Source organism: Erinaceus europaeus, chromosome 2, assembly GCF_950295315.1.
Source record: "Erinaceus europaeus chromosome 2, mEriEur2.1, whole genome shotgun sequence".
Lineage (NCBI taxonomy): Eukaryota > Metazoa > Chordata > Mammalia > Eulipotyphla > Erinaceidae > Erinaceus > Erinaceus europaeus.
The window spans coordinates 77853647-77879801 of NC_080163.1; the positions used below are offsets into that span (position 1 = coordinate 77853647).

The window sequence follows — 26155 nt, forward strand, 5'->3', positions numbered from 1 at the left end:
GTTATTGAGGCAAACTAGTTTGCATAAAGTTCTTATACCCTAAACAATTTTTTTTTAAATTTTAAAATTTATTTATTGGGGGATTAATGGTTTGTGTGTAAACATTTCTCAGTTTTCCACATAACAACTCGACCCCATTAGTTCCTCTTCCACCATCATGTTCCAGCACATACAGAGTCTTTTACTTTTGTTTGTCCCAAGTCTCAAGGAGATAGTCACAATTATTTTTATAGTTATCTAGTCAGTGAGGCTTCATCACCTGAAATCTTTCCTCAAAGGATAAATTTGTAATGTAGATTCATACCTCCAGCCTCATTAATATTAATCTTCCTTCATGAGTTTTCTATAGACTAAAATCCACATAGCACTAGTAGGTACCCACCTTCGTAATTCATGTCCTCTTCTGAGATAAACAAATGTTCCCAGAGCCACCAGAATAACTGATAAGGCTATGGTTAAGCTGAGGGCTCTGTAGGCAAGGGTTGGTGAATGGGCTGCTTCCTCACAGAACTTTCCACCATATTCTTTTTGACAATGGCATATTCTCAGTTCTCCTTCTATTGTACAAATGCCCCTCCCATTACAGAAATCACTGCTACAGGGCAAATATTTTGTGACTTGTGCCTCTTTGAGGTGAGCAGATGCTTCTCTTCCCTTGGTTTCTGGGGTCCTGCTTTCTCTGGCAGAAGTCAGTGGAGTCAGTGTTATTTTTACAGGATAACTCATGTCTTCTGGAACCAGATATTGAGCCTTGTTAGACTTAGCAGCCTGGAGGGGTAGGATGGTTTTTGAAGTCACCCTTTTTCCAACTGATGGCTTGCTAGGCTTTGGTGTTTGATATCCTGTGTCTGAGTAAGTACCTATAGAAACAGATGATCTGAGTTTGGATGCATGTATGTATAGTCAGCTAAGATAAATCTGAATCTAAAATCAAAATCATTACCATTACTTTTGGTCAAAAGAAAGATAGCAATAATAATAATGATAACATAATATAATAGTAATAAATAGCATTTATTAAGGGACCTAAAATGCTTGGTTTCAGGGGCAAAGGAATCCATTTAGCATACAGAGAAAGTCCATATGCATAAAGCCTATTTAAATAAGGCCAGAGAGTGACTATGCATGCAAACTCAGCAAACTGAAGGTCCCAACATACACAGTGACTGGAAGCGATGACTCTCCCATGTCACTATGGGAAGAAGAAAGTAGTATCTTCCCCAGAAGTCTTTCCCCAGGAGCTACAAGGGGGTGCAGATACTTAAGGGGGTGCTGTGGAATACCATGTGTCTTGCCATGAAATTGCACTTTACAAATGTTTTTGTTGTTGTTTCTGAATAAACCCACTTTGCTAGTAGAAAAACTGATTTCTATTTTTAAATGCTACTATGCAGTTTTAGACAAGGTAGATTCCATCAGTTCTAAAAACATTTTATTCTCTAAATATTTATATTGTATATTGTGTGACAGCACAATGTAGCGAGTGTCTACACTAAAATTACCTTTAAGATGTATGATAACCTGTAATTATTTATTTTCACATATTGTTATATTAATGTTATAAATACTGAACCAAATTTAGTGATAGGGAAGATACATTTAAGACAGAGAATGGTTATAGGGTGGTTATAATCAAACAGGAATCCAAGAATTAAATTTTGTGTTTACTTCATCATATTCTCCATTACTGTTAGCATAAGTATTGTATTTGATATTAACACTACAAACCAAACTACCTGGAGGAAAGACAGCTATTAATAATAATTTAAAAATTCGTTTTCTTTTAATTTTTTTAATTTTTGTGTTTTTATTGCTACCAGACTATTGCAGAGACTTGGTGCCAGCACTACAAATCCACCATTACTGGCAGCCATCTACCCCCCTTTTTTTTCTTTCTATAAAAAACTTCTTCTCTCTACCTTAGGCTATTGTCAGAGGAGTGTTTCCACTCCTGTGGGCCTTTGATGGAAGTTTAGGGCCTTTGACAGAAGGGTTTACCCAGTGGGGAGCCAGTCCCCCCAATCTACCCAAAGACCAAGAAAAAAAAAACATGGTGAAATAGGAAGCAGAGCCAACTTATTTGGTTTAGGCAATTAGTAAGGGGAGAGAAAGTGAAGGTATGCTATGCTTCTGGGTTGGTTTTAAAATCAAATGGTACAGATGACTAATAATAGTTCTACCTTGAGTTTCTACCAACACAAGGCTTTCAACAAATTATCCTCATTTGGTTAACCACAAAAATCTACTTTGGGGGGGGGGAGAGGTGTCAAAATTGATAATTTTTGCTATCTTAAGATGAAGTGATCAGAGTTACAGGTCTTGCAGATAACCACGTTTTAGAATAATGAGGCTTTAGAATGAGAAGTCAGTGAGAACCTTTTACTGAAAAATTCCTTTTTCAAATCTCTTTCTTTACTAGTTTTGACCATTTTCAGTCTGGACTTCATTGTGTCCTCAGTTCCATAGGTCACACCACTGGGACATCATTGGAATTAAAGCTATAGAATTAGGGGACAATGGTTACAGCAGAATTAGATACTTTGATCACTCAATTAATTGATGCTAATCACACCTCTCCGTGAAGACACTATTTGGCACTGTGTTTCTATCAGTAATGTCTATAGCTAGCACTTAAATACTAACATGTACTCCTCAACAACCACATGAAGTACAAAGTACTATTTCCAGAGTGAAAATGGAGGAACACCAAGAGAGGTCAAATATTTTGTCCAAACTTTCCTCTGGTTTTACCCTGTGAGCAATTGAATCAGAGCTACTTAAAGAGACATTTTTTCAGATAGCAAACAAACTATCAAGTCCTTTGGAGCTTAATATCATATGACCCACTCCAAAGCTGAATCAGAGGATACATTAGCGTTTTGTAAGGAATTTACACAATATTCAAGAACCCACAGTTAAAAGCTTTATATTATTTTGTTAAAAGATTCCTTAGTGTGTTGAGTTATAGACACACATGCACATATTAAACTATACTGCTGAAATCTTAAAATATGTGTAAACCACTGTTGAAGCAATGATAATTTAAAAAATTAAACATACAGAATCCACAGTGCAAATAAAAGTAGACAATCAGAGGACAAAAGCTTGAAGACTACTGCAGAATTAGTTATTACCTAAAGTAAGTCACTTCTAGCTCTAATAGTGGGTCTATGGTAGGAGTTACTCACAGTCATTCTCATCAGATCCATCCAGACAGTCAGCATGGCCATCACATATTTGCTCCATGGAGATGCATGTCTGACCATCCCCACAGGATTTTGAAGGCACAGAACACTGGACAACGTTAATGCACTTGTTTTTATGATCCAAGTAGTATCCACTAGGGCATTTACAAATTTGTCCTTCAGGGTTTGGTAAACAGACATGGCTACATCCTCCATTGTCTTTTGAACAGCCGTTAGTACCTGTAGATATTCCCCCACCCCACCCCAAATTAAAACATTGAGTTAGGTCTCAGAAATCTCTTCTAAGAACTTTCTGTAAATAGAATACCGAAGTTATAATATAAAGCTATAAGACTCAGATGTGTGCTTAAAGCAGATACTTTCTCAATTTAATTCCTTTAATTCAAGTAAGTGCCAAGGGACTATTGATTCTTCTTCATGGATAAGGAGGCATTAGATGTTTAAAAACTGGTTAAGAGAAACTGAGGTGGGTTCTGGCTCTTCCAAGCCTCCATTATGATCCCTCCCTACCCCTCCCCGACCCTGCCTCACACCAACCAACAACTAGAAGGATCCTGGAATTAAAACTTTGTAGATGAAAGCATACACACTGTGGTCTCTACTATCCCTCTAAAAGGCTGGTTAAGTCAGTCACTTATAAATTTACCATAGTTATTCATAGATTTTAGCTTATTTTTTGCTTCTAGTGAGGTTTTTAAGTAGAAGTATTCCAGAAATTTTGAAATAGGCATGTATGTATTACAGACAAAACCCACATTGCAGTGACAAGTACTCTTCTTCTGGTTCTCAAACTTAAGCAATAAATTATAATAGATTGTTGTTACTGTTTGCCACAGTGAAGAACCTGAAGTTGGTCTTCTCCACAGTGCTAATATAGCAAGAATCTAGGCATAACTAACATTAATTTATAATATTTAGAACAGTGGTTCTTTTAAGACTAATATACTCATCACACACAGTAGGAGTTGGTGTGGTTAACTGCTTAAGCTCACACTATTGGTCCTAATTTAAAAATGGAACATATAAAACTTGTTACTACTTTAGTTGAGCCTATTAGCATACTTTCCAAATAATCAGCTAGCACTTCATTTGAGAAAAGTCCATAAAGAAGATAGAAAAAAATATATATATGGCCACTCTTAAGTTGACACTCCAAGGATTAACACACAAGTAGATTCAAATGATAATTACTATATTTGTTTATTTTCCCTTTTGTTGCCCTTGTTGTTTTTATTGTTGTTGTAGTTACTATTATTGTTGTTTTTGATGTTGTCATTGTTAGGTAGGACAGAGAGAAATGGAGAGAGAAGGGGAAGACAGAGAGTGGAAAAGAAAGACAGACACCCACAAACCACCTGTGAAGTGACTCCCCTGCAGGTGGGGAGCTGGGGGCTCCAACCCGAATCCTTACGACGGTTCTTGCACTTCGCGCCACATGTGCTTAACCCACTGCACTACTGCCTGACTCCCAATAATTACTAAAATAAAGACTAACTTCACTTTAAAGCTGAGAGGAGTTTGATTACTACACTCAAAACTTAAACTACAATAATAAAACTTAAAATAGAACCTGAGTCTACCAAGCTCAATTCCAAATTATTGTTGGGCCTTTATAAGTAGTATTATTTATATACTACAAATATATATATATATATATATATATATATATATATATATATATATATATATGTATACATATATATACATATATATTACATAGCTGCACAAGGGCAAGTGAGGTATGCACATATATGACTTTCCAGATAAATCTTTTAATTTTAATAGGAAACATAAACATATTTGAAGGAATATTGCAGGTTGAAACATTCCCTCCAAGAGGAAATGCAGTAGACTTCAGTGTTGTCATAATCATTGCAATATTACTTACCTTGCTGTTGAAGATAACTATAAAATTTCAAATCCACAATCTTCTGGTCTATTTGAAACCACCAGTTTTCTGAAAGTTCTGCCTTGCTGTACCAAACTTTAGTGACTTGGGCTGAAACAAAAATCCCATGAACAATTGTTAACAAAGTGAATTTTTTTAATGTATATTTATTTATTTATTCCCTTTTGTTGCCTGGTTGTTTTTTTTTGTTGTTGTTGTTGTTATTGTTATTGTTATTGATGTCATCATTGTTGGCTAGGACAGAGAGAAATGGAGAGAGGAGGGGAAGACAGAGAGGGGAAGATAAAGATAGACACCTGCAGACCTGCTTAACTGTTTGTGAAGTGACTCCCCTGCAGGTGGAAAGCCAGGGGCTCGAACTGGGATCCTTATGCAGGTCCTTGCACTTCCCACCACATGCACTTACCCCGCTGCACTACCACCCAAATACCCCCAAAGTGAAACTTTATCTTGAGAGACTTTCCAAGGGTAACAAACATTGCTCGGTATGAAACTTGTAACTTATCAGTGTAAATTTCAGGTTTAGTACTAAGAATTTTACAAAAGAGACAATCTTCCTATTAAAGCTCTTCCTAATTTTCCATCCAAAACAAAGTACTATTAAATTATGCAAACACACACATTTACATATTTAAAAATATAAAATAAGCATGTATGATAGTTAAATGTAGTCATTTAAATTGGTAAGTAAACATTATTTTAGAACAAGATTTCTGAAAATAATTTATATTTAACAGCAGCCATGTTAAAATAGATGGCAAAGCGCTGCTATAGGACTAATACATACACTGACATCTCTGAGGTAGGTTCTGACAATTTCTCCTTGCAATTCCAGTGTGGCCAACTGGTCAGTGGACTAGCATTTAGAAAAATATAAAGAGATATTTTTTAAATAGAACTTTTGTGAAGCCTGAACCCTATCCAGAAATGATATATTATAGCACTGTGATTTCAACCTCTTTGAATGTTAGGAATATCCTGCAAGTATAAAATATTCTACAATTCACTGAAGATTTACATGTTTATTTAATCAGTTGAAACAGGGACAGTTATCCTTTTACAGATATTATAGCTATTAACTGATGGAGCATGTGCAGTGGCTTATTCCAACCCCTGAACCAGTTCTCTCTGTTCTATGTTATGGTTTCTTCTAAAACAGAGAATTTCATATGAAAGTCAGAAATCTTGGGTAGAACAGAAGTAAGTAAAATGATGACTGTATCTAATAAATAAATATTTTTAAATAAAACCAAATCCAGTTCCTGTGGTCCAGGAAGTGGCACAGTAGATAACACACTGGGAGGATTATGGGATGATCTCACTTACGAACAGAAATTGAAAAATAAGAACAGAAAAGGGAAACACAAAGTATAATTTGGACTGAGTTTGGTGTATTGCACCAAAGAACTCTGGCGGGAGGTGGGCTTTCCAGTCCTGGTGCGTGATGCTAGAGAAGGATCTTGGTTAGGAGTGAGAGTGTTTTGCAGAAAATTGAGAAATTTCACACATGTATCCACAATGGTAAACCATTAACCCTTCGATTAAAAATGTGCTCTCTCTTCCCCACAAATAATAATAATAATAATAATAATATGAAGGATAAATAAATAGGTTAAGATGTCCACTTCCTCCAAATCACAGAATCATTGCTAGACATGTATGTTAGATTATAAAAATTGCTTAACTATTTTTCCCAAAATAAAGAAACTGCAGAAATATCATTGTTAAGCATTAGGAAATTTTCTTTAGATAACTAAGTGTAAACCCAGCACACACAGAATATAAGATATAGAGTTAGGCTTACTGTCACCAGTTGTGGTCCAGTACATCATGCCATGACCAAATGTAAAGAGGTTAAGACCCTGAATTCCTCTGCGCTCTACTCTGTATCCAGAGCCATCTAGATAAATACTTTCTATCAGTCCTCTCCCTAAAAAGAGAGGTCTGGTTAGTTTTACTTAACCCAAGCAACTAAACTATGTTCTGTAGCTTTTTATGCTTTGCCCTAATTCCCCCCTAAGAAGACATTGTCATATATCCTCTGATGGTCAGTTGTTCATTCATTCATTCTATAACAACAGTGATAACCAATACATATGGGCAAATATTTCTGTACATTCTCCATTTTATCTTGCATAAAGAGAAAATTGCTGACTCTATAGGCTATTTATTATGTAGTACTCAGGATGGAGAACAATTGTATGCAAGAAAAAAAAAAAGCAAACTTGTGCCCCCAAGTTATTTAAAGTTATGACAGACAAAAAGAAAAGATCATCACTACTTTTCTCTGGCCAGTGTACCTAAGACTCATATTTAGTAGGATTATGTTACAATTGCTTACCAGTATCAGCCCAGTATATTTGGGTCCCTGTATCTGAAAATGCCAGTCCCACAGGAAGCTGGGATTTTTGCCACAGCCCCTTTCTCCTGCTGCCATCCATAGAAGCGCACTCAATACTAGAGCCAGGACTGCCATCATTTTGGGAATCCAGGTCCACAAAGCACATGACTGCAGTTGGTGGGTACAGCACAACAGAGGTTGGGTAGTAGAGATTTTCATGGAGCAAGACAATGGAAGACTGTCCTTTTGAAGAAGCTACCTTGATATGAGGATTCTCACTGTCAATCCAATATAAGTTTCCACTCAACCAGTCCACCGCAAGGTCAATCACTTTCCCCTCTACAGATAAGATTTTCCTCCATGAAAGCTTTCCAGATTCTTTGAGACTCAGTAACCTGATAGCACCAGTATTCAACTCTGAAAGGTAGAGAGCCTTTTCCTGGATAAGATAGTCCACTGATGCAAGCTGGTTCACATTGGTAAAGGGAAGTATTCTATGTTCTGGTAATGCTTCTTGTCCTGGTAAAGCTCCTAGATTCTTCAGATATATCTATGGAAAACATAGTACAGGTGAGTTTAATTTATCTTGATTTTATATTTATGTTACAATACAGAGTTCAGATTTCCTTATGTTCTGTTTATTTTTTAAGCAGAAAATAATGTCAGAGAGGTAGGTAGCTCATTGTGGAAGATGCATATCTTGCCATGTATAAGGCAGAGAGATGTTCAAACCCTGGCACCACATAGGAGGTACCATGGCCATGGGGGAAGCTTCTATGCTGTGGTATCTCTCCTCCTCTCTCCTTCTCTCTCTTTCTGGTTCATTACATGAATGAAAAAGTAACCTGATTGGTGAAAATGTACACATGCAAGGTCTTGGATACAGAAAAAATAAAGCGTAAAGTAATTATTTCTCACCCTCCCTGGAGTTTCAACTACTTAGAATTCCTTAAATTCATGTGTTTTGAAGATAAACTATTCTGATAAAAAATCTTCCCCTTTAAGAGACTTTACTATTAAGATCTAAAACTAAAGTGAGTCTTCCATCCGGAAATGTGTTTTGTCAATCTAACTAGTCCCCTCGATGGTAGAAGCTAAGTGTTACTTGTTTGTTAGTATATTTTATCACTCTGTAAGTAAGTTAAAGAGAATGTAGTTATTCCCACCACCACCCCACCACCCCCAAAAATCAAACAGGGCTAGAACCTAGTTGAGCTTCTCATACTTGGAATTACTTATCAGCTAATTTATTGAACAACTAAACAAAGTTGATCATAGCTTCAGACCCCCAATCTCACTATATTCTAATGCATTAGGAATATAAGGGAATTTGAATAAAGTGACCTTCATTTCACAGTTATTTTGTTTTGGTCAGATATCTTCAAATATGCAAACTGAATATCTAAATTTAAGTTGTACAGCAGCTTAATTTTAGTTTAGGATCATTATGAGCAAGAAAACCAATCCCAGCCAACACTGAACTGGTAATAACATTGACATTATCTGAACACCTGGTTTTGTTCTACATTATTTCACTTAAAGTCAGCTTCCCCAAATCTATGGGTGATTTTAAGTAAAGGCTTAATGTATTTGAGGAATGCTAAAAGGGAAAGACATATGTCTAACTTTACATGGAAAATTCGGACTACTCTTAAGTATGAAGTGGAATGCAGCCCAGCCACAGACATGTAAATATGCAGAATGGTACCTGTGCAATAACTGTAGGGAATACAAGGAATAGATATGCAGACTCTTGGGGAGAAACACAGCTGACGCCGTCATCTGCAAGCAGAAATCCAACTGGGCAATAACAGCTTCCCTTGGATTGTGGGCTCAGAAGGCACAAGTGAGAACACCCAGTGTCCAGACAAGGATTAAGAGACCTAGGCTGTAGCACTTCATGCATTATCTGGAAGAAAATAGCTAGAAGTCCTTATGCATTCTTTAATTTTTAAAAATATAAAATGAATAAAATTTGGCTTTTTTTTCAATCATTATAGGTGGATGTCCCTGCAGTTTGTATTTTGTGAAGCTGAGAACTGTAGTCTTTTGCGGGGAGACCTAAGGGGAGTATTTGGAAGCGTGCACTATACACCTTGAATCCATAAGGCTGTTCAAAACGCTTGATGAGGACAGTCCTGCCCTTTCCTGTGGCCTTCCTCATGTGTTGTATGGTCCTTGTCTTCGTTTCAGACCAGAAAACATCATCTTCAAACACAGCAACTGAAAAGGGACTCTTAATTCGTGTTAGCTGCAATGTCTAAAACGGGAAGGTGAGGATTCTTGGATGAATTTTATACAAGACATATGAAATTTTATACAAAGCTAACAGCAAAAGAACACTCACACTAATACCAGTACCATCTAGGTTAGCAGAGCCAATACAGTGAAATTTGTCATCAGACCAGTATATCTTCCAACTTGACTGGTCAAGAGTTATACTAGTTGGCCATCCAAGACCTTGACTGATGAGTATTTTTCTGCTGCTACCATCCATTCCAGCTTGTTCTATTTGAGGTTCACTTCCAATTTCAGACCAGTACATTAACCTAAGTGGATAAAATTCTGCTTTAAAACAAAGTATTTGCTCATAGAAAATAATATTGATTCATTCCTTAAAAAGTGATTTTTTTCCCCCTCAAACATAAATATACTCTATTCCTTTAGCTTACATGTGACACAGTAGAATAGTCCCTTTGAAAGTTTGTAGTGATTTAGTCATCATTTTTGGGATAAAGTTTCCTGAAAATTGTGCAAGAAGTCTTGGAATGTATTAACTTCATATCTGGAAAACATCCAGGAAGTCTGTCATCTTTGGGGGGGGATATAAAATAGACTAGTTCCATGTGCAAGTATGCATCTCACACTTCATTCTTGGTCACAAGTCATTGAAACACATTGAGAACTAGGTACCGCCAATGCACTAAGAATTATGCTAGCAGATTCCTGACTGGAGGCCATCAAAGGGGAAGGAAAAAAGCAAAGGAAGGCATCCAACATCGACAGCATTTATTTAATTTTTCCTGAATTTGTGTTGTATTGTTATATTTTTAATTATGGACGTGTTGTATTTCAAGTCTTTTATTATTACAGGGGTACAGTTCCATACTTTCCCCAAATATGTGTTAACATGCCCTGCCCACCACCAAAGTGCTATCTGCTCCATGATAGGGCATTAGACTTCCTATGCCTTTATCCTCCTTAGCCCTCTCCCCTCTAGTTCACCCCAGATCTGCAGACACCAGCTAAAAGCTTATATATGTTTCACCCTGTTTCCTTACTTTGTCTCTTAAATCTCACATATGAGTAAGATCAACATAGTAAACCTTGAAGTCCTGAGTTTTGTGCTATCTTGTCCTTACATTTGATACACACATGGCCATCCTGTGGAGGCCTCAGCTCTGTTACATAGGTCCTGACTCTGCAGATAAAATGAACTGTAGACAGAATAGCCCAAGTTAAACCTCAACACAATTTTGTTTCACCACTATCACCAAGTTTATATTGTATATAGTTTTTCTCCTTCCTCTTGCCATTTTAAAGTCAGAAAATTATCCACTAAAGGTACATTTGTTTTATTTTAAAAAAGGCATGGGGGTAGGTGGTGGCATACCCAGTTATGCACACATAGTACTATGTTCAAGGACCATAGTTTGAGCCCCCACACCCCACCTGCAGTGGAGACACTTCAGGATCAGTGAGGCAAGTCTATAGGAATGTCTTTTTCTCTCAATTTCTCTCTGTCCTACCAAGTAAAATAAAAGGTTAAAAAAAAAGAAGGAAAAATTGACTGCCAGGAATGACAGCAAATTATTAGTGCAGGCACTCAACCCCAGTGATAACCTTGGAGGCAAAAACAAAAAACAAAACAAAACCCAAACCACAACAAAAACAAAGGCATTGGGGGAAGAGTACTGGCACAGTTGGTAAAACATAGACATTGCCATGATCAGGGACCCATGTTCAACCTTCTGGACCCTATCTGCAGTGGGGATAACCTCACAAGTCATGGCAGAGGGCTACAAATGTCTCTCTCTTTCTATCAATAAAGAAAAGTGGCCACAGGGAGCAATAGCATCATTACGATGGGCACCAGAGATAACCCTGGTGGCAAGAAAAAGGCATTGATCACCAAGTGAGCACATTTATATCTCACTTTACTGAAATAAAGGACTTCTCCCCAATTTCCAAAGTTATGCTGTGTGTAATGTGTATGGTTGATCAACATCAACATAGATTTAAAGTAAAGTCAGGTTTCTATTCACTCATTATATGTTGGGAGGTTAAAACTAAGAAGAAATAACATAAGGAATCTGTCCAGGGGTTTTGAAACCTATACTCACCCATTTAGGGGATCTAGTGCCAAGGACTGTGGTTGATTCAAGTCATCATTGAAGACAACTGTGTACTCAGGTTTTCCGCTCCAAGTAGCAGTCAACTGAATCACCAAGATCTGGCCATCTGTCCCATCAACCCAGTAGAGATTTCTCCCAATCCAGTCAACTGCTATACAGTTTGACTTTATCCCTGAGTAAAGGAAACAAACTTAACTTATAGTCTTATGTTAGATTTCATTTTTTTACTAGATTTTTCACTCACAGGTTTATTTGGTCTACTAATTCACTTTCTAATTGGCATATGTATCTCCATCAGAGCAACCATCTTTAAAATGCTTCCAATCTCTATTTGTAAAAGAATAATTACTGCTAATTCTGGCCACTGGTTGACAGCTAGGTTGGTTCTCATGTTGGCAGTGAGTTGGCAAAGCATCTTTTCTAACTAGCAAGCTGTGACACTTTTTAGTTAAGAAAAGAGTCTGTTAGGATGATAGTAGTCATATATTGCCATTTTCTTTTAAAAAAATACTTAGTTATTTATTGGAGAGAGACAGAGGGAAATCAAGAGGGAAGGGGGAGAGAGAGAGAGAGAAGAAGAGAGACAGAGAGACACCCGCAGCACTGCTTCATCACTTGCGAAGATTTTCCCCTTATGGGGTTGGAGGCTTTAACCCATGTTCCTGTGCATTGTAACATGTGTACTCAACAAGGTGCACCACCAAATAGGCACCTCATTGTCTTCTTCATGCTATGTGTATTTAGCAAGGACAAATTGAAAGCCTGCACATCACCTTTCACCACTATCCCTTTCTTCTTGGTGTGCATACTTATCCACTGAATACTTTCTGCATTGAGATCTGTCCAGAAGACTTTCTGATCCACTAAATCATAGTCAATAGAGATAATAATTAGGTTCTTGTCTGTAGTTTCCAGAATATCTTCTTTCAAGCTCCTCAGTCCATAGAGGAGCAGGTTAAACCGAATTGCCACGAGCAGGATTGGCTCAGTACCTGTAGAATAATAGCTCTTTTCAACGCAGTCTTATAGGATGAGAACTTTGGTCCCCTGCACTAGCTAAGGAATTAGAAAATAAAATATTCTTTGCTCTCTCAATACTTTCACTGTGAGTCAGTAACCAGTATCTAAATAGTTCTCTCCTCAATACAATGGTTAAGCTAATACCCATGGTTTGGTGATACTCAAAATAAAGGCATGTTTAGCTTAACTTAAAAAATATACTTACAACTAAAGGTTTGGGGGTAGGTAGACAGGAAAGAAGTGTCAGAACTCAAGACACTTATTCTTGCTTTAGCTAAGACTGGCCTATCAATATAATGGCAAGAGTTTTAATTTTGCTATAGTAATGCCTTGATAGTGACTGGAGAAATAATATCTCAATGGGAAGAATGCAGCATGATCCCGTTCTCCATATACTTAGCTGATGTTCTGGCTTCTGTCACTCATATGAAATAAATAAATCTTTAAAGAAAATAATGCCTTACTAGTAGATACTTTCAGACTTAAAGGCAGCTTGAAATACAAGGTTTAAAAAGACGATTTTGGTAGGCACTAGACTTGCTCCAAATACAGAAAGCAGGTTGGTATGTGTAAGACCTGACAAAGAGAGATGTGCACTGATAGTTTTGGGAAATTTGGGACCTCATGTCCTAGGGCTTAGTAAATATTCTCAGATCCCATTTACCTGCTGCTTTACAGGTGTGTCCATCAGGTTCTAGTAAGTAACCAGGACGACAGGTACAGCTGTAGGAGCCCACAGTGTTGATGCAGGTCTGACTGCACCGCTGACTCCCTGATTCCAGGCACTCATCTACATCCATGCAACTCTGGCCACCAATCTCCAGCTCAAAGCCTTGCTTGCAAGCACATTCCTGGAACATATTGAAAAAAATATTAAGACACTTGGAAGATAATACCTGCTGATGAAAAAGTTTCAATCTTTTGAGGAAGTTGTAAAAAAAAAAAAAGCAAACTGTGATATATTCAATTCATAACAACTTGAGTGGTTCTTAGAACCAACTATTTATTTTTATTTAAGAGATGGGGGAAAATGGGAAAAGAGTATTACTCTAGCACAGGTGATGCTGGGGGTCAAACTCAGGACCTCATGCTTGAGAGTTCAGTTCCTTACCTATTGCACCACCTCCCAGTCTGCCCAACTTCATTTTTCATATTCACTCTCTCCTCATTTTATACCTGGCTAACCACACTTCTGCCACCACCATGATTCCCAAGTTAATAAAGGTATCGGACTTCAATTCAAGACACCTAGAGCTCCAGATAATCAGTAAGAGGAGAGGTACACAGACTTAACTGAACTAGTCATCTACCAATGCAGATGTTACTATGAGCTGAAATCAGAACATGACTTTCTTCTATGTTTCTGTCAGATTCAGGTTCCCTATATTCAGCCAATAATGTGAGAGTAGGCATGAGCACTCTTCAATTTAAGGGTAGGTCCTAATTCAGATAGTTATATCAAAGAACTTTCTTTTATTTTATTTTAATTTTTATTTATAAAATGGAAATATTGACAAGACCTTAGGATAAGAGGGGCACAACTCAGCACAATTCCTACCACTAGAACTCCGTGTCCAATACCCTTCCTTGATAGCTATCCCATTAATTATTTTTATTGTGTTTACTTATTAATGAGAAAAGTAGGAGGAGAGAGTGAAAGAAAACTGGAGAATTATTCTGGTGCATGTGCTGCTGAGGACTGAACTCTAGACCTCATGCATGAGAGTCCAATGCTTTTATCCACTGTCCCACCTCTCAAACCATGGAAGAACTTTCTTATGAATAGGTACTCAATTTCCTGAGTGTAATATAAGGGACCTCATGCTCATGTACTGCTTTGTTATGTCCATGATTTGGGTTTGAGCTCAGCCCACATGCACTGGAGTTAGTTATAATCTCCTTCACTCTCTGTCTTTCTATGATTGTCTCTGTCTCTATTTAAAAAGAAAAAAAATAATAAACCTAAATACTTCTATTCTGATTTTGTTTGTTTTCTGTCATTGCAGGGACTTCAACACTTGGAGCTGATATACATACATAGTTGGCTAGAGACATAGAGAAATTGATACAGTAGGAGAAGATAGAGAAGGGGAGAGATAGAGATAGAGAGATAGAGAGAGACTTGCAGTCCTGCTTCGTGATTTGTGAAGCTTTCCTCTCTGCAGGTGAGAGTAATCATAAGGAAGATTTTATTGGGTCCTTATCACCCAGAGTTCATAGTTGGGTAAGTGGGACTATAGTGTAGGTTCCTGGGGGCTAAGTAACTTGGGGTCCAGAAGATTCGAACAAGGAAGAGTTGAACAAGATCCACCAGGAAAAAGCTGCAGAGTGATATCAGAGGATGGGTCAGAGACAGCTCTGTCACTTGAGATCCAGGGCTCAAGGAGAATCAAAGCTTGAGTGAGAAAGTTCTCTCTTTCATTAAACCAAGTTTATAGCTGTTAATGAGCAATTGGAACTGACTCACAGGTCCATGTGGAGTTGGGTAGCAGGTGTGAGAACACCTCCCTTGGATGCATGGCAACGAGCACTCTCCTCCTTCATCTGTGCCATCTTCACAGTCCTTAGTCCCATCACACACCAGGCTGATGTTAAGACAGGCAGAAGAGCCACACTGGAATTCGGAACTCCAGCACTTTGAGGAAGGACCTGCAAAGGGAAACTACTTTTGTAATATACCAGTAAAGTTTCCCACAGGGTGGGCTCCCCTGTGTACGACAGGATGGCTACATTCTGGTAAAGGAGTGGATTCAGGTCTTAGAGCATTTGCTTTCTGAGTCATTTCTCACCCAGAGGAATCTAGCAACCGGTTCCCCTTTGCAACTATTTGCCTTCTCTCCTCAGAGAGAAACCCCCCCCACACACAAATACACACTTCATACTCACATCCAGCCTCATCACTGCCATCTCTGCAGTCACGCTGCCCATCACAGCGCCAGGAGTCAGGCACACACTGGTCTCCACTGGTACAGGACCACTGCCTTGAGCTGCAGGGTTGTTCCTCAAGATCACAGTCCTGGAGAAACAGTGAGTGACTGCCTGCAGCATTTGCATTCATAGCACTGAAAGGGTTCTCTAAGAAGGCTAAGCTATGAGATTGCCCTGGAGTACCTTCTGTAAAGATGCAGGAAAATGTCTTAAAACTCAGAGATGACATGAATTTTGAGAAAGTCTTTCTGTAGCTGGAGTTTAGGCAAAGAGTTTTAGATGATAGAAACATAGGTAGGAAGTAGGAAGAAAGTTATAATTTTGTCAGGCTAACCTAATCAAGAAGTCTTAATTTCATTTAGAAAACATAATGACTAAAGACAATCTGCTTTACCTACCTTACTAGGGAAAGACAGAAAAAGGCTGGGAATATGGATTGACCTGCCAATAGCCATGTCCAGCAAAGAAGCAATTGCAGATCTTCTGCCTTCTGTGCTCCCAGAGGAGTAAAGAATAGGAAAGCTTCCTATGGAGGGGATGGGATGCAGAACTCTGGTGATGGAAATTGTGTGGAATTATATCCTTCTTAGCCTACTTGTTGATCATAATTAAATCAATAAAAAAAAATCTGCTGTAGAATTTTTTACTTTTCTGTCTTTTTTTTCTTAAGATAGAGACAGAGAGACAGGCAAAGAGTATGAAAAAGACCAAAGTTCTGAAACTTCCTTCAAGCAGTGGGGTCAGGCTTGAAACTAGATTGTGTGGATGTTAAAGCAACATATTATTCAAGTGAGCTATATCTCTAGCCCTAGAATTTTCTTTAATACCTTCCTATTTTTTCTAATATCTGTCTCATTATTTAAAATTCTTTTATCTTTATTTATGTGTTGGATAAAGAAAGCCAGAATTCAAGAGGGGAGGGAGAGATAATGAAAGAGAGAGACAGGGAAACACATGCAACCCTGCTTCACCACTTGTAAAGCTTTCCCCCTATAGGTGGAACCAGGGACTTGAACCCAGGTACTTGCACATTATAACATATGTCCTTAACCAAGTGAGCCACCACTAGACCCTTTTGTCAGTTCTAACATATATGTCCCAACACATTAAAATGCATCATATTTCTGGCTCCTAATCTGACTCGGGTACTTATATCTGATACAGGATATACATGAAGAAAGAATAGGGGACATCTGTGCATGTGTTATGCCCCAGAAACATTAGATGCATTCCTGACTCCTCAGACACTCCAAGGTATATTGTATACTCATTATATTGACGATAAAACAAAACACTAGAGAGTAAGTGCTTTATAAGGTCAAAATCAAGTAGTGGGACTCAATATCAGGCTACCTCTTACACACTGTGGGAGCTTTTATGCACACCATGGTGATAATTAAATGGAGTTTCCGGTGGGGGAATAACACTGGTTAAGACATTTAAGTCATGGCCATCAAGGTCTAATATTTGTGTTCTTCCAACAATAGAAAAACTCCTAGAAAGTCTGGCTTTCAACAAGAGAGTTTTAAAAATTTTGGAAGCTTTTGTGGTTACAAGTGACATGCTGGACAATAACTGTGGGTGATGTTTCTGTTCTTTGTATGCTCGAGTCTTCTGGATGGAAGCATGTGTGTTACTGTTGTGATCAGAAACCAACTTTATTTTTCTTATAATAAGAAGTGAATTACCTTCTCATCAGTTCCATCTTTGCAGTCTAAGTCATGATCGCATATCCACTCTGCTAACACACACTCTCCACTCCTGGGGCATTTCACTTCCCCTGCTGAGCATCGCAGAGACCAGTTCACTGCACAGCCTTCTTCATCTGAATGGTCCAGACAGTCTCGGTTCCCATCACAGTGCAGAGAATAAGATATACATTGGCCATTCCAACATCTAAATTCAGATATGCTGCATTTCTTGTGAACTGAAAAATGAAATTTTAGGCTATGATGCTATGATTCAAGAACAAATGAAATAATTTGAAGACTCCCTGAATTTCTGCTGTCACCTGAGGAACTAAGTCCCAGCAGCTATTAGGGAAGAAAGGTGATAGATGATTCAAGTAAAGCAATAATGGGGTACTGTACAAGTAAAGAGAAAATCTCAAAACAGTAGCTGGCACAGTGTCTGAGTGTGTGTGTGTGTGTGTGTTTATGTGTATTCGATGTTAATGAGCCAACAACATATATGTTCAGTTGTGCATTGAATGGTTGAACAAACTGTTGCAACCAAAGAATCTCAGAAATAGTACCCTATGATTCTTTCTTCACTTCTCTTTTATCCTTTTTTTTAAATTTATATATATATATATTTAATATTTATTTTATTTATTTATTCCCTTTTGTTGCCCTTTGTTGTTTTATTGTTGTAGTTATTATTGTTGTTGTCGTTGTTGGATAGGACAGAGAGAAATGGAGAGAGGAGGGGAAGACAGAGAGGGGGAGAGAAAGATAGACACCTGCAGACCTGCTTCACCGCCTGTGAAGCGACTCCCCTGCAGGTGGGGAGCCGGGGTTCGAACCGGGATCCTTATGCCGGTCCTTGTGCTTTGCGCCACCTGTGCTTAACCCGCTGCGCTACAGCCCGACTCCCCCTTTTTTTTTTTTTTTAACTGCCACCTGGGTTACTTCTGGGGCTCAGTGCCAGCATTACAAACCCAGAGCTCCTGGTGGACAGTTTTTCCTCTTCTTTCTTTTTCCTTCCTTTCTCTTTCTCTCTTTCTATTTCTTTATTTGGGGATTAATGTTTTACAGTCAACAGTAAATACAAGAGTTAGTACATGCATAACATTTCTCATTTTTCCACACAAAAACACAACCCCCACTAGGTCCTCTACCGTCCTATTCCAGGGCCTGAACTCCCCTTCCCTCTCTGCCAATTACCCACCCCTGAGTCTTTTACTTTGATGCAATACACCAACTCCAGTCCAAGTTCTACTTAGTGTTTTCTCTTCTGGACTTGTTTTTAAACTTCTGCCTGTGAATGAGATCATCCTATATCTGTTTCTGACTTATTTCACTTAACATGATTTTTTCAATTTCAATCCAAGATGGGCTGAATCACCATTTTTACTCTGAAAATATCCAATAGTTTTAGTTTATATGTCTCTTCATTTAGCTTCTTTGTTTCTTTTTGATTTTCTGCCTGGATGATCTGTCAAAATGAGAAAGTGAGGTGTTTAAGTTCCCAACTATTACTGTGTTGCTATTAATATATTGCTATAGCTCTTTCAGTAGATGTTTGATGTATTTAGATGGTCTCTCATTGGGTGCATAGATGTTGATAATCATTAAGTCCTCTTGATTAAATGATCCTCTGAGAACTAAGTAATGTCCATCACTATCTTTTAAAATTTTATTTATTTTAAGGTCTATCATGTCAAATATGAGAATAGCTGTTCTAGCCCTTTTTGTGGGCAATTGTATGGTAGTTTTCCATCCTTTCATTTGGAGTCTGTGTTTGTCTTATTCAGCTAGGTGAGATTTCTGCAGACAACATATGGTTGGGCTGTGTTTTCAGAGCCATTTTCCTACTCTTTGCCTTTTAACAGGTAATTTCAGGCCACTGACATTTATTGATATCATAGATTGAAGATATTTTAATGCCACTATTGTATGATTTTTAGAGTGTGTTCTGATATATGGCATGTTTATGGTGATCTGATTGTTTATAGGAGACCTTTCAGAGCTTCTTTCAGGGCAGGCTTGGTGATAGTTGATTCCTTCATCTTTTGTTTGTCTGAGAATGTTTTTTATGCCTCCATCTAGTCTGAATGGAAGCCTAGCAGGATACAGTAGTCTTGGTTGAAAACCTTTCTCATTGAGTACTCGATAGATAATCTTGCTATTCTCTTCTGGCCTGTAGTGTTTGTGAGGAGAAATCTGAGGCTAATCTTATGGGTTTTCCTCCGTAAGTCACTCTTGGTTTTTCTCTTGCAGCCTTCAGAGTCCTTTCTTTATCCTTATTCCTTTCCATTCTAGATATGATGTGTCTTGATATCTTTAAATCTGGTTTAATTCTGTTTGGGACCCTCTGGGCTTCTTGAACCTTTATGTCTTTTATGTCATCTAGACTGGAGAAGTTCTCATCTACTATGTCCTATAGAATGCCTTCTTCCCCTCCCTCTCTTTCTTTCTCTGATATGCCTATAATGCATATATTATTTCTTTTGAAATTATCCCATATGTCTCTGTTGTTTTCAGTGTCTCTTAATCTCTTTTTGAGATCTCTTACTTGTTTCTTAGTTTTCTCTAATTCATTTTCAATCTTGCTAATTCTGTTTTCTGCCTCCTTTATTCTATTCTCTCTCCCCTCTGTTGTTTTCTGTAGCTCAGCTATTTTGTTACCCTGTTATGATACAGTATTAGCTTGTTCAGCTAGTTATGCTCTTAGTTCAGCTATTTTAGCTTTCAGCTCTCTAATTACCTCGAGAGATAGTGCTTTCTTTCAGAGACTCATTGTGCCTGTGTTTCTGATGACAATTCTTTCAAACTCTTTCCTCATTTCTGTGACTAATTTTTTAGATAGAAATATTTGGATGTTGATCTCATTCTTCTGTGCTTCTACCTTTGGGGCCTTTTAGCTGGTCTTTTGTCCTGGTTCATGTATCCAATGTTTCTTCTTGGCTTAACCATTATTATAGTTTGTTATGAGGTCCTTCTCTAAGATCTTTTCAGTCCACTGATCACTCTGGCCTGGACTGACTTATGTCTAAGTAAGTTACTTAAAGAGTTCACAGTTCTGACAATTGACAGTTGTTTCAATGTTATCGCAAACCCTGAGTTGAAGTACAGTGGCTGTTGAAGTCTTATTTGTTCTTTTTTTTTTTTTTTCCCTGTAGGCTATGGTAGCCTGAGGGCTTTAAAAAAAACATAAGTAGGTTTTTTGGGTTTTTTTTTTTTAGTTTAATCACTCACGCCTTACCAAAAGATAAAGCAGGGTGGGAAAGAGAGAGCACAGTGGTATTTTGCAAAGAGACTCCCAGACCCCAAGGATCCAAAGCTCTGGGCTCAATTCAGCTTCTCTAACAATCCAGGCAACACTTCTGGGCCCTGTGAGTTTCTAAACAAGTCCCGTTTATAATCTGTAGGTTCTGAGACAATTATTCACCATGTTCTCATCAGGAGAACAATGTGGAAAGGCTCCCACTATACAACCTCACTGCTAGACTATCAGGGTTTAGATCTTCCTGAGTTTCCTGGTCAGTTGTCTGCCTCCTGAAGTCAGCACAAAGTTTTCTACCTGCTGCTCCAGCCTCTGAAGACAGTTGCAAATGGAGACTCACAGTTGCATTTAGTGAGTCTTAGAGGAGTCCTCTCCTCCCTTCAACGTCTTTTCGTTGGTAAAACAGACTGAAGGTAACTCCTCAACTGGCAAACTGCCAGACTGTTACCAGCCGCTTGGGAGTAGATATGGGCTTTAGCCTCAGGAATCTCTCCTTAGGCTCCTCTCTGTCCATGAGCCACATTTGTTTTCACTCACTGGTGACTTGGTGGATTCCCAAAGTAGTGCTAGTCTCATATTGTTGCAGTCTCAGGTGATATTTGATATTCCTGTTCTTTAGAGAAGTTTCTCAACTGAGTTGAGCTGGAGGTCTGGGCATCTGACCAGTGGTCTCTGGATCCTCTGGTGGGTTCCCAAAGTAGTTATAGTCCTGTCTTGTTGTGGTCCCAGGTGGTCTCCTTTCTCTTCCTTTCTTCCTTCCTACCTTCCTTTCTTCCTTCCTTTCCTTTCTTCTTTTTTCTTTATATTTTATTTGATAGTACAGAGAAATTGAGAAAGGAGGGGGAGATAGATAGAAAGACAGACACCTATAGACCTACTTCACTATTCATGAAGTATCCCCCCCTTTGGGGGTCAGGGGAAAAGGTGGGGGGGAGCTTGAACTGAGGTCTGTGCACAATGTAATATGTGTACCATCACCCAGACCCACTCTGTATTTTTTCCCTAAGAGCAATGGTTTAGTATCCACTAATTTACTACTGTATTAACTCTATATAAAGAATATTATTTGTGTATATAAGGAGAATCGGTGCAATATAATATACCCTGAGGAATTTTCATGAACTTACTACATCCTTGTTCATCTTTCTTGTCAGAACAGTCTGGATTGCCATCACATAACCAGGCCTTAGGAATACAGCGAGTCTTATTGTCACAGTGAAGAGAACAATCTTCCATGGGCTTCCAACAGTCCAACTCATCAGACCCATCCAGGCACTGCTGAGTCCCATCACAGTGATATTTCTCCTCAATGCATTTGTTTCCATCCAGACACTGGAAGACCCCTGAAGGAGAAGTGGGAAAAGCTAGCAACATCTACTCAAATAGGAGATTAAAAATTAGATTAACTTGTCCTCATGCTAGAGTCTGAGGGATAAATAGACTATAACTTACTTGCTTGAGTTCTATTAACTGATATGTAAGCAAGCTTTAGTAAAATGCTCAGGCCATTCAATCAAGCAAGCTAAGCCATACTGCTGACACAATAATGCCTCTTTTTTGTTTGGTTACTTTACTTGCTAGAGCACTACCAATTCTGTTACAAGTAGTCAGAATCACTCAGACTATGGAAAAGTGAATATGAAAACACTTGGACAACTGTAAGAGCAAGAAAGTAAGAGTCAAATGAGACCTGGTAAAATGCCTGACTTAAATTTGACAAAATGGCACTAACAGAATTGGGATTCTGCCTATGTTATGACTTATCTATAATTACCTAGAGAAAGCATGTTTGATTGTAACAGTCTCTCAAAGTTTAATAGCATGCAACAAAAGCTGAATGGATTTATTTGGAACAAGAAAAAAAAAAAAACAAAACACCGAGGACATTTTTTCTGACCCACCTGGTTTGTTGCAGAACTGGGAACAGTTCTCTTCATCTGAGCCATCCTGACAGTCCTGCTCACCATCACAGAGATCCTCCCTGGTAATACATTCCTTCCCATTCCGACAGGGGATAGAGGATCGGATGCAAAGTAAAGGGGGTGATGGAGGATGAGTAGGTGGAGTGAACATGGCTTCTCCTTCCATCTCAGGATCTAGAAAAAGCAGTTTCCTTGCAAGTTAGATGGAACATTCAGTTGAGCATACACATTACCAGGTGCTAGGACCTGGGTCCAAGCCTTTAGTTTCCTGCAAGGGGCAACTTCATAAGCAGTGAAGCAATGTTGCAAATGTCTTTCTCCTCCTCTATGTTCCACTCTCCCCTCAATTTCTCCTCCACCCCCATGTGCACTCTACCTGGTGAGCCACAGCCAGCTCCCTGAATTTGGGCTTTTTTCTCCTTTTAGGTGTATTAGTTTTAGGGTTTTGTTTATTTGTTTTTACCTCCAAGTTTATCACTGGGGCTTGGTGGCAGCACTACAAATCCACTGCACCTGGCATCCATTTTTTGTTGGATAGGAAAGAGAGAAATTGAGAGGAGTGGGGGATATAGAGAGGAAAAGAGACAGAGAAACACCTGCAGCCCTGCTTCATCGCTTGTGAAGTATCCCCCTGCAGATGGGGAACTGGGGCCTCAAACCAGGATCCTCACACACTTCCTACTATGTGTGTTTAACCCAGTGTGGCACTGCCCAGACCGCTTAATTTTAGTTTGTTCACAATCTGGTGCAACATTCTTGTTACATAAAATAAAGTAATTTTTTGAATATAGCAACTTGCTCTAACTGGTTCTCTGCTATAGCATCTTATAGCTGAGGGCAGGGAAGCATAATGTGGGCACTCATTTGATGAGATGTGTGATCTAGGCCACTAAAAGTTAGCAATTAGTTCTCTTCAGCAACTAGCACAGCAATCTAACAGATTTGTTGGAACAGCTGAAATGAGGCTTGTTACCAAAGAGTTAACTGCTTATTGGCACACTTCACCACCGAAACAATAGGCCTCTATGTCTAATGCCTCTCCATATTTCAGATAAGGTTAAATGCACTGAGAATTAAAAAATGGAGCAGTTTTAACAGAGACCTCTAAAGGGCAAACACATAGAAGGAGGACTAGTCTGTCCTTTCTTCCTTTTTGTTCATGCAGTTGGGTTGTTTCTGCTAGAAAAGTTCCCATAGATCCTGTGATAGAATGTCTTCTTTTTTGTGCCTTGAAATCCAGAATCAGAGTTTTTTTTTTAGTAAGGTGTATTTGAAAATGTTAACCAAACTTGGATGGGCTACTCTGAATCACCAATCTGGAGCATGAAGAAGAGAGCAGTGGTGCATCTGCTAACCACAACCTCAGAGTCTCTTCCCAAAGGACCCTCACAAGCCTGTGTTCCATAGGTGAAAAGGCTTCCTTAGTAGAGTGAGTTTGGAGAATTGGTTATAAAGAAACAATATAGACACCACTACTGCTACCAGACTTAATATGTCTTAATAAGACTTAGTAAGTCTCAATATGCTAAAATGTAAAATGAATCCCTAAAGGGGCAATAGTACACAAAGCCCTGATAGTATTCAGATATAAGTGTGAATGACTTGTTTCATTTAGAAGTGTGAGGAAAGAGTTAGATGGTAACTTTCCCAGGATATGGTCAAGTTAGAGACAAAATTTGCTGAGTTGTAAGTTGGAACAATTGCCCATACAAATAGCAAGATGCCCAAAGTTTTCTTGTAAAATAACTGAGAAGAGTCGGGTAAAGTGGGTCTCTAAGAAAAAGTCTACAGAGGAAGACTCACCTGGAGCCAGCTGGTTCTCCGCCAAGATGATCATCTTCCTTATAAAGGGCTCTCTGGACACTGACAGGGGCACCATCATTTTCCTGTTCCACAGAACAAGGGCTGCTCTGTTCACCGTTGCCAGGTAGGGCTCATGGGCTGCTATCATGCCATCACTCCAGGTCTTGTTCAAAGTATATGTTCTGTTTTTTAGAATACTCAGACTTTGCAACCCTAAGGAGGAGTTCAGTTTCTATAATCTCATACAGAACAAGTAGTCAGTTACAGTGGGGGAGATACAGGTACCATTTGGCAGAGGTTAAGTGATTCAAAACAGGAAAATGAGCAGATTCTTTCCATCAAATCTTGTACCTTTTTTTAAAAATTTATTTAATTTTATAGAACAGAGAAAAATTGAGAAAGGAAGAGGAAATAAAGGGATAGAGAGAGAAAGAGAAATGCCTGTGACAATGCTTCAGGAATTATGAAGCTTCTCCCCTGCAGCTGGGGGCCAGGTTTTTGAAACTGGGTCTTTGTACACTATGGTGTGTATACAGAACCGAGTGTACCGGATGCCTGGCCTGGGGTTGTTTTTGTTTGTTTGCTTTTGGTTGTTTGATTTTGTTTCTGCAATTTTTATCAGTGGCTTTATAAAATTAAAAGATTAAAGATATAGTTTCGCACAAATATGCTCAAGTCACAGCATCTAGCACCAAAGTCCTGCATCCCCTCTTCCTCTGATAACCACCACAGGTTTCATAAAATCTAAGATACAGATTGGTTACTTTTTCTGTAAATTCACTTGTTTTATTTAACTATATTCCACATATGAGCAAAACCATCCAGTAGCTGTCTTTCTGCAGGTTTTTATCTTTACAGTGAAAGATAGCCAAAGAATAATTTATTAAATATTATTCATTAGAGAGTTAAAAATTAAATATTCTAATGAATAATATTAAATGAATGTTTCCTTGGATAACTTTACTGATTTACAGTTGATCTATACAATTGTATAAGTTTTGAGATTACAGCTTGCACTTACATACATGTAAAGATATTTATTACTGTATGTATTGCTATTCCTACCATAAAGATTTTTGTGCCATCTATCCTGTAAAATTGATCCCTTCTATTCAATCTTCTAGGCAACTCTTTCCCTTTAGTAAATATCATTTTTCTCAGTTTCGACCTACTCCAATTTGTGTACTCACATCAAGTTCCATCCGTACTGTCACCAATGGCAGGGTTTCATCTTTTTTTAATAGTTAAATACGATCCTATTGACTCTGTATGCATGTATTTCACATCCTTATCAAGAATTTTTTTTTTTTGTCTCTAAGGCTTCACCCATAAGAATTGTCTTCCCCAAATAAAGATAGAGACAGAGGGAGGAATGACAACAGGGCACTGAATCTTCCTCCAGTGCAGTGGGGGCCAGGCTCAAACCTATGTTATATGCACAATGGAGGCATGCTATCTAGGTGAGCTATCTTGCCACCTTATGGATGCATTTAAAATGCCAGGAAAGTTCAGAAGTTGGAAAACAAGATCAGAAGAGAAAACACTAAGCAGAACTTGGAATGGAGTTGGTGTATTGCACCAAAGTGAAAGACTCTGGGGTGGGTAGAAGGGAGGGTTCAGGTCCTGGAATAGGATGGCAGAAGAGGACCTAGTGGGGGTTGTATTGTTAGGTGGAAAACTGGGAAATGTTATGCATGTAAAAACTATTGTATTTACTGTCAACT

At 38.5% G+C, this 26155-nt stretch overlaps 1 protein-coding gene across 1 annotated transcript in view; it reads right to left on the reverse strand.

Moving 5' to 3' along the window:
- Nucleotides 1–321: 321 nt before the first annotated feature.
- The window catches only part of LOC103110789 (prolow-density lipoprotein receptor-related protein 1-like), a 56654-nt gene continuing 30820 nt past the window's right edge, over nucleotides 322–26155 (reverse strand). Inside the window, exons 15-31 of the mRNA XM_016186801.2 lie at nucleotides 24432–24644; nucleotides 22608–22802; nucleotides 21834–22049; nucleotides 17448–17686; nucleotides 15718–15847; nucleotides 15299–15480; nucleotides 13496–13682; nucleotides 12585–12803; nucleotides 11800–11983; nucleotides 9804–10005; nucleotides 9552–9716; nucleotides 9165–9365; nucleotides 7457–8006; nucleotides 6920–7045; nucleotides 5095–5205; nucleotides 3189–3425; nucleotides 322–860 (exon numbers count right to left, since the gene is read on the reverse strand). Of these exons, the coding sequence (XP_016042287.2) occupies nucleotides 322–860; nucleotides 3189–3425; nucleotides 5095–5205; nucleotides 6920–7045; nucleotides 7457–8006; nucleotides 9165–9365; nucleotides 9552–9716; nucleotides 9804–10005; nucleotides 11800–11983; nucleotides 12585–12803; nucleotides 13496–13682; nucleotides 15299–15480; nucleotides 15718–15847; nucleotides 17448–17686; nucleotides 21834–22049; nucleotides 22608–22802; nucleotides 24432–24644 (3896 nt within the window). The remainder of the gene's footprint in view (nucleotides 861–3188; nucleotides 3426–5094; nucleotides 5206–6919; nucleotides 7046–7456; nucleotides 8007–9164; nucleotides 9366–9551; nucleotides 9717–9803; nucleotides 10006–11799; nucleotides 11984–12584; nucleotides 12804–13495; nucleotides 13683–15298; nucleotides 15481–15717; nucleotides 15848–17447; nucleotides 17687–21833; nucleotides 22050–22607; nucleotides 22803–24431; nucleotides 24645–26155) is intronic.